The 9,445-nt window shown below is 40.8% G+C and overlaps 1 protein-coding gene across 2 annotated transcripts in view; it reads left to right on the plus strand.

The window, feature by feature from the left end:
• SPTLC2 (serine palmitoyltransferase long chain base subunit 2) overlaps nt 1-9,130 on the plus strand; it is a 101,584-nt gene extending 92,454 nt beyond the window's left edge. For both annotated transcript variants that reach the window (XM_006052887.4, XM_045162013.1), the window contains exon 12: nt 4,041-9,130. In XM_006052887.4, the coding sequence (XP_006052949.2) occupies nt 4,041-4,160 (120 nt within the window). In that variant the 3' untranslated portion in view covers nt 4,161-9,130. The remainder of the gene's footprint in view (nt 1-4,040) is intronic.
• The last annotated feature ends 315 nt before the right edge of the window (nt 9,131-9,445 follow it).

Genomic DNA, 9,445 nt, shown 5'->3' on the forward strand with positions numbered 1-9,445 from the left:
ATGATAGGTTCCAGTCTTTTTTGTCAGTGGTTGTTCAGCAGGGGGTTGTGATTTAGAGAGAGGATGAACTCAAGTCCTTCTACTCCACTGTCTTGTCTCCAGCCTCTTTAAGATTTCAGACTTCTAAAAAAAACAAAAGGATTTCAAACTTTAAATAAATACTACTTTCTAAGAGTTTATAGAGCTCTAGAACATGATATTTGCATAAAATTGGTTGATAGAAAAAAAATTAGGTGATAGAAATATCAGAATATTAATTCATGGGAGAGCTACTAATCTTAATATTATGAATGCATGTTTTCAAAAGCTTAATTTTTAAAAACAGCTTAATTGACATTTTAATTTTCTTAACTGCTAAAGATTTTGATTTTTTTGTCCCTATTTCTTCATAGCAAATCTTCTACAAATATGGTATATTCTTAATCATCTGACACTGAAATTGGATTCAATTTATTGATATTATATCTTTGTGTTTCTTCTTCTTTATTTTTTTGAGATTTTTCCGATAGATTTTCCCTTTACTCAAAAATCTTACTGATGAATTTCTTCTTTCATTATTTTTTAACCCAATGATACCAGCTTCTCTTCCATCCTGTTTGGGTATTTAAGAGTTTCAACACACCTTTTAAAAAATAACTGTCATTAAAAGCAGTGACTAAAGTTATTCACTATGTCTTCTAAAAATTTTTACTCCTGATAACTAAACAGATTGATGAAATAACTTAGCTGTAATCAGGTATCTTGGTAGATTTCTATTGCCAATAGTGTGTTTACCAGTTGACAGTTCTGATCTTTTTCTCATAATATCCATTGAAGGATTATTTGACTTTGCCTTCCATTTAGGTTTTTTAAGCATAAAGTATTTTTTTTTTTTGAAACTGCAGGTTTGTTAAAGTCATTTTGTCTTAATGATTTTTTATGGAAGTAAACATGAACATTATGAGATACAAATGAAGTTTCATTTATTAATAGGCCCTGAGACATGATTCTATATATAGGAAATGCACTACAATTCACACTAAAAAACTAACCTTCTATAGCTAATAAATATATTCAGCAAAGTTGCAGAGTAAAAAACACAAAAATTAGTGTATTCTATACACTGGCAGTGAACACATGAAAAGGAGATTAATATTTCATTTACGATAGCATTCAAAAGAATAAAATACCTAGGAATAAATTTAATCAGGGAGGTGGAAGACTTGCATATGAAGCTGTAAAACATTGCTGGAAGAAATGAAGGAAGACTTAAATAAATGTAAAGATAGCCCATATCCATGGACTGGACGATTTAAGTTTATTAAAATGTCAGTTCAGCAAGATCTGTAGACCCACTGCCGTCCCTATCAAAATTACAATGGCTATTTTTGCAGAAATAGGAAAACTGATCCTTAAATTCGTATGGAACAATTTCGTAGGAGGAACAATTTCGTATGGAACAAATTCGTAAATTCGTAGGAGGCCCCAGATCAGCAAAACAATATTGAGAAGGAAAATAGAAGTTGGAGAACTCAAACTTCCCGATTACAAAACTTACTACAATGCAACAGTAATTGGAGCGGTGGAGCACTAGCATAAAGATAGACTTGTAATAAAGATATTCAATCCCAGGAAAAAAAAAAAAAAAAAAGATAGACTTGTAGACCCATAGAGGAGAGTCAAGAGTCAGGAAATAAACCCAAATATCTATGGCTAGTTGATTTTCAACACGGAAGCCTAAGACTGGTTAATGGAGAAGGCATAGTCTCTTCAATTAATGGTACTGAACAGCTGGATAACCACATGCCAAAGAATGAAGTTAGACCCTTACAGCATGGATGAGCCTTGAAAACAGGATGCAAAGTGAAAGAAGACACAGAAGACCGTTCATATGCAGCGTCTAAAACAGGCACATCCACCGGGCCGGAAACAGATCGGTGGTTGTCAGGGCCTAGGGGAAGGAGGAACGAGGATTTGAGTATTTTTTGAAGTGATAATGTTTTAAAATTAGATAGTCATGAAAGTTGTACAACTCTGAATATACCCAGAAGCACTGAATTATGAACTTCTAAGAGGTGAATTTTGTGAATTATATCTCAGTAAAGCTGTTATTTTTAAAAAGGAGAAGAGCAGAATTGTCAGCTTGGGGATGTGCAGCTATTCTAGAATATTCTGTTATTCAAAGACCATATGCAACCCTATAATTAACATGTTTTTTCCCTAAGAACTCGTCTTACCCTGTCATCCAGAAGTTCAGTGTAGACTATTTGTTAACAAACTTTGATACTTGTAATGGTTCCTTATTCCTAATCTAAGCAGGTAACCTCACAACATGGCCAGCAGTTTGTAGTTACGGTTTTCTCTTTTATGTCAGTGAAACGTGTTCATCTGAGATATTTGTTATAGTATCAGTCTACATTCCTTTGGGCTGCGGTGGCTTTCTTGCTCATTTTCTTTTTAAATTGATGAACAATATCATGTTCTTCTGAATATCCTTTACTTTGTGATTTAGTAAGTCATGTGTTGTTTTAAATTAGTAAGTCCTATATCAGAGGTTGGGAGAATAAATGGCTTAAGAGATTCTCTCAGCTGAAATTCAATCTTAAATTGTTTCCATATGGAACTTTTAATTAAACATCTCCTCAAAGGTAGCACTGTTCTGATAGCATATTGAAGTCCAACTCTTACTTGCTTTTTATATTTTTCACATTTGGAGTGAAGAGTATTTTTTTCTTATGTTAGAATAAATATGCAATACTTTTTATTAGTGTCCCCCTCCCCATAAACACTGATTTCTTAAAGGCTAAACTTCAGAACAGTTGAATGTGTCTATTAACTAATAATCAGCTGATTTTCTTTTCTGAGCTAGATGGTGTACATTTTCCTGTGTAATTATCACCCTGAGTGGACAGATGATGTATATGATGTGATGGAGATTTGGAGAGCCACAGTCAGGCAGCTGGGCTTCTACCTTTTCTTAGTCTAATGAGGTAGTGTCCCAGATAGAGCCATTCTCACCAAAGCCGAGCCTATTAGACTCACGTCCACAGATGCCTGTGGAGTGAACGACAGTGCTGGAGAGCTGCCTTGAACTGAAAATGCAGTCTGTGACCTGTGCCAGGTGCTTTTATTAGAAAGCCTTAGAATCTAGGATTTCAGAATTTTGGCCATCTTCAATGGATTGCTCTGAGAAATTCTGATCACATATATCACACATCCCTTTCTTGCATTGTGATTCTCTATTCTCATTCTCTGTGTGCTGCTTTTTGGAAAGTTAACTGTGTGAACTATGATTTGTATACTTTGCTGTATGTATGTATACTTCAACCAGGAGTTGGGTTTTGTTTGTTTTTAAGTATATATAGGAAACAATACACAGATTATGAGGTAAGACTAGTGTAGCAATTAGGAAGAGATTTTTCACTTCATCAGTTGTCTTAGTGTTTTAATTTTTATAAGAAACATATTATCTTTGAAAAATAAAAGAGCAAACTTTACAGACAAGAAAGTTATACTGAGAGTTTTGATGGAAAGACAAGATAGTCTGTCCATGTTAGGATTTGGGGGTTTAAAATCAAACCTGAGTTTAAATGCTGACTGTTCTTTCTTTTTTCTTACTGAGTCTGCACAGCAGTGCATTTGGGGACTTTCTTCATCTCTCATCTAGGAAGCATCCCAATGCCAACTTCTTAGCGCTTTTCTGGTAGTGTGATACCAGAAAGAACACATACTGGAGGATAAAAGGAGAGGTGACAAGTTGTAGCCATCCTGGTCAATTCAGGGTACACACTCCTTCTTCTAGAAGCATGTCATACGTTGATTAATTATACCCTTCATCCTGAATCCCTGCTCTGCACAGCCTGTTCTTCATGGTCAGCCTGATGTCCTTGCTCAAAAACCTGCTTTTTCCACTGCCAGACTCTAGTCTGCTCAGAGCAAATGCACTGGGCATGGTCCCACCTCAGGATAGCCGTGCCATGATGATTTTTAGAAAGGTGAAGCAGCAAGTGTGCCTTCCTCCTCCTGGCTCTGACTCACTCCTGCTGTGTCTTGTGTACTAGGCTTTAAAGGAGATAGACGAAGTCGGGGACCTGCTGCACCTGAAGTATTCCCGTCATCGGTCAGTACCCCTCCTGGACAGGCCCTTTGATGAGACGACATACGAAGAAACAGAAGACTGAGCCTTTTTGGTGCTCCGCTACAGGACCTGTCTCACTCACCCAGGAACTGCGTGTGGCCTCTCTGAGCCAGTGGCAGGAACCACACTTCCGTGGCCATCTCACGTGAAAGACATTTCCTCAGCTACTGACGGCGGCCACCTCCACTCTCAGCGGCGTTTTGTAAATAGTGAGAAACTGCTGCACATCCTTCCTTTGCTACATTTCACCTTTAAAAAAAAAGGGGGGGTGACTCACTTTGCTTTTTTTTGTCTATTAAAAAAAAATGTTTTATTTTATAACTATTCTACTTGTGAAATCACGCTGACCCTAGCCCGTCTCTGGCTGACCACACAGGCTGTTTCGCTCTCGCAGCCCCCTCCCACTCCTGCGCCCGGCCAGAGCTCCTCCTTCCTGGGGAGCAGGTGCCTCTCACTCACCTCCAGTCAAGGTCTCAGAGGCTGCCAGCCTTGGAATCCCTACTGAGCCAGTCACGACACAGTGTTTTAAAGGTGTTTTAAAGGTGACTGAAGTCTAGCCGTGTGAGAAAGGCAGTCAAGACTAACGTTGCCGAAACTGCCCCCCTCCGCTTGGAACTCTCTCTGGCCAGGAGCCTCTGAGGCTTGGTCTTCGTCCGTTTTGTTCTGGCCACCAGAGGATAATCCTCCTTCACCATCAAATGTTTCTCCATAATGGTCACCCTCTGAAGGTTATGTCCAGTTTCTGGGTGTTTCCCAAGCTACGATCTGACACTCCTGCCCCCTCTTTAAGACACGGAGATTGCACCCACTTACCACCCTGGTCAGACCTTGGTGCTGAAGCTGATGCCCAAGCTCTCTGCTCTGTGCAGAGCAGCCCCTCGGTGATCCCTCCTCCTGCCAGCATGAGAGGGCAGGGGCCATGTGGAAAGAGGTGGTGGCTCCTCGTATCCACAGAACGTGTGGGTTGGTTATTAACTGCTTTCTACTTTTCAAAATTATGACAGCCTCTGCCTGGGTCTGGGTCCAGATTAGGATTGAAACTGATAAAGGAAAATGTGGGTGAACCCCCTGGAGGGCTCAGAAGGTGTTTGTCACGTTCCTGAGTTCGCTAGCTCACCCTCTCGAGAGGATGGCCTCTGTAAGTAGCACTCTCTGAGTGATGTTGCTCTTTCGCCCTCAGTGTCCTGGTGCAGTTCTCAGCTGGCATTTGGGCCTCAGGGGCTCCATCTCCTTCCGTAACCTCCTTGTTTCTCCCTGAGAAGTTCTGAACACACTTTCACTAACCTGAGATCCTATTTTGACTCCGTTTTCATACCAGGCAAGGGAACATCTTTCAGTGAGCTTTATACTGCTTGACCAAAGAACAAATCCGAAAATCACCCTGTTAAAGTTCTTACTTTTTTTTTTTCCCGTTGACCAAAGCTTAAGTGAAGAGAACTTTGGACTTTTTTGTACCCAGGATCAGCTTTTAGTAGCCATCCAGTACTACAGGGGAAGGAGTAGAAACAGAATGAAGAACTGTGTGTGAAAGCAGTTTTGTACATTTTTGAAATCACTCCTTTTATCGGCAAAAAAAATTCTCAGTCCAAGTGCTCTCTAGACATCTTGTCACCAGATGTGGTATTTTGTGCTGATACGTTTAGTGGAGGACATAAATGATACTGTTGCTGGTAAAGTTTTGTTTTCATGGCTTAAGTTATCTTAGGTCACTCTCAGCATCTGAGAACCTTAAGCCCTTGAAATAGTTTGAGGTTTTATTATACTTTTTTAAAGAATTAAAAAAAAAAAAATGAGTCAGGTAGAGATGCAGGGACTGCATTTAGCAGGTACAAGTTGGAGTAAAAAAAGACTGTGGTAAACTAAGTAATTAGTCATGTAAAATAAAATACATTACTAACAATCCCTGCACATCTAGGTCCTCACCATAGAACCCCATTAGAATACCAGAGAGCTTTTGCTGGTATAGAGTTTGCAAAAGTCACAAACTTTAAGCAATGAACTTAATGGCCAGTCTTTTATTTTGACTTGCATGAAGTCACTGCAACTTAAAATGTCAGTTATATGGGCATTTAAATATATATATATATATCACTTTGCTATGCAGTTATTTCAGGATAAATGCAGTTAAGTTATAGGTTTATTTTGAAGTGGAAAAAACTGTGATCTCACCAAGCACTCTACTTTCTAGAGGAAAAAACATTATGCACACTGATTGTCTCTTCCTGAAACTGTAATGTAAATCTAGGGTCCAGTCATATCACAAACACCATTATTTAACCATGGACTTGGGAAAATACAAGTGTATATAAATGCAGTCATTGGGAATGAGTAGAAACAAACCCAAAACAAGTAAGTGTTGTTTAGTACATGGTTTAACACAGCCTGCTTCAGGAATCTGATGGGATTCAAACAGGTATCTGCTAACCATTCCTACCAAAGCTGATCCATCAGACTTAGTTGATAGAGGTGTGGCTAATCCTTACTACTTTTTCTCATCCCTCTTTTCATGTAGCATTGTCTTCATCCATTTCAGGTTTATATGACCGTTTTGTGCAGATCGCATCAGAAACCAGGAAGTATATACCTAGGGGACATCAAAATCACATCCAAAGAATTGATCAAGTGGCAGTGTCAGATTCTCCTCCCATCTTTATTAAAAGCTTTGCCCTAGAATATGGCGTGTGTTTTGGAACAAGTAAATATTGAAAGGGAAGGTTCAGGGTTAAGGTCTTTGAACACCAAACTTTTCACTTTGCTTTGGAACATTTTTTCCCTTTAAAAAACATTCTGGTCTCCGGAGCCCAGAGTACTGCTCGCTTGTTTGAAGAACTCGGCACCTTTAGTCTTTTCATCACTATCTTAAACTTTTGTGGACAGGGTATTTCAGTTGATCAAACAGGCTTCTTCCTTATGTGGGGATGGAAGGTGAGCAGAAGTAAGGGACACAGCTTCTGAGGGCTGTGTGTTTGCCTGGTGCCTTTTCAGAAGCCAAAGCCGTGTTTATTCCCTCTCTCCTCCCTTTCCAAATTGATGAGGCTCTCTGGCAACTTGTCATACTGGGTTAGGCAGCAGCACAGAACTGCTAGTCACGTGAAGAAAGAGAATTCGGGTTCTTCTTTGGTATGAATTTGTGGCAAAACCACCTTCAGAAGGTTGGATATAATTGACTGTCACCCAGTTTTCTCTTTTTTTGGCCACTCCGCATGGCATGCAGAAGTCTAGTTCTGCAGTCAGGGATCAAACCCGCGCCTCCTACAGTGGAAGCGTGGAGTCTTAACCACTGGACTGCCAGGAAAGTTCCTCCTGGTTCTTTTGTAATAATACAAAGAGTTGCCGTGACCGCGTTCCCAGGGTGTCTCTCTTGATGTTCTAGGTAAGCCAGAATAGGTTTTAATCTCTACTTGCTATAACCTATGTGGTTAGAAGAGACGAAAGAGTTCTTGTCCTCTGTCCACTGTCAGGAACGTCAAGAATTGTTGAGCACTTCACACAGGTAAAATCAGTGTAGCCCCAAGGGGTAATGAAGGGGGAGTTAGGAAAATCACAGGATTCGTCTTGGCCATTGAGCAGCTATCTGCTTCAATGCACCCTCAGCCTGTAGATTGATATGCTGCTACCTGCCTAACATGGAAGCTCAGTGCCCAGTAGGCATCTTAATCCGTGAAGCCAGTTAATCAAAATATCTTCCATTCTCTCCTCAGCGTTACCTCCATGAAACACGGTGTTCAGACTCCTAGCCAGTTGCCATGTGCCCAGATAGCTAAGTTAGACAGCTGGCTTCCTGCCTTATCGTACAGAAGAAATGTCAGGACTTGCCAGTAATCCCTTTGCTCTTAATGTGTAAAAATGCCATTGCCCCTTTAGTCACTTCCAGTACTTCTGAGCACCTTTCCTATAGATTGAGCCTTTTCTAGGGAGGAGACTGAAGGGGCTAGCTCAAGCCCTCATTGGAAATGATCTAGTCTCTGCTGAGTCTGGAGTTATCACATTCCCAGTCATTCTTGGGAAGGACTTGGGGGAGCTGTGGTCAAGGTCTTGTTTACTATGGAGTACACATGATAAATGGCCTTATAAACTGAAATTCTTTGTGGTATGATGAGTTTATTCAACTGACCGTAAAGAATTCAGTGGTTATCTTAAACTGCCGTTACTGTGTTTTTAATGAAGCATACCCAAAGCTCTGTTCTTCTGGAGCAGTTGTGGGGAGGTTGAATGAAAGGTAAAAGTTAGTTCGGCGCCCTGATATTGTGCCAGGCATCCTGCCTTGTTGCTGTCTGCGTGGATAGTGGATCCTCCCATAGACGAGGAGCCTGGAGCCCACTTAGTGTCTGCTTTTTCCACCACGGTTCCAGAGTTCCTGTGCACAGCTTTGTCGCTTGGCCCAGGTCTTCTAAGAAGTGTGGGACATATTCCTGGCTAGGGTGGAATATCTTTACCCTTGGCATTAGGTCTTGTTCCCTCAGTTGTTAAGGGTTGGAACAGTAAAAAGCGTCCTCAGTGGTTCTTCAGAGGAGACTAGTGAGGTCACCAAGACAGCCAGCATGCAGACACAGTCTTGATGATCCCTCTCTGGATAAAGGCAGCTAACATTAAGAGAAGGGGGAAAGATAAACGAAGAATAGAGACATAGCTTATGGGGAGCTTAGCTCTTTATTTTGTTGGCCTGTATATTTTTCATTCCTGAAAAACTGGAATTTGCAAGAGGTGCTGTGATAACCCTTCTCCAGCCCTGTAATGCTCATATAATCTGAGAAAGAAGGGAAATATATAAATTAATTTTTTTAAGATTTAGTATTGTGTTAAAATGTCACCCTGTCTCCCTTCTTTGCTGAATGATTTTTTTGTTTTGTTTTTGATTTGTTGGATGATGGTTGAGCTATAAATAATGGCTTGGGGGAGGTGTATCCATTGTGAGAGTGTATGTTAAGAGCTGAAGGGGAACTACTTGAGATGACTTAAGAATCATCCCATGCAAATACATTGTTTTGCTCCAATAAAATACTCGAGAAGCTGTATCTGCCTTTATTCATTCCGCCAATAAATACCGAGTGCTGTCCACGCCAGGCCCTGCGCGGTGTGTCACTCAGTCATGTCCGGCTCTTTGCAGCCCCATAGACAGCGGCCTGCCAAGCTCCTCTGTCCTTGGGATTTACCAGGCGAGAACACTGGAGTGGGGTGCCATTCCCTTCTCTGGGGGATCTTCCTGACCCAGGGATCGAACCCATAGCTCCTGTACTGGCAGGCAGATTCTTTACCACTGAGCCACTTGGGAAGCCCGAGAGGAATTCATACAGGGAGTCATTAAGCGGGGGTGGGGGAGACTTTTGG

This window comes from Bubalus bubalis, chromosome 11, assembly GCF_019923935.1.
Source record: "Bubalus bubalis isolate 160015118507 breed Murrah chromosome 11, NDDB_SH_1, whole genome shotgun sequence".
NCBI classification, from domain to species: domain Eukaryota; kingdom Metazoa; phylum Chordata; class Mammalia; order Artiodactyla; family Bovidae; genus Bubalus; species Bubalus bubalis.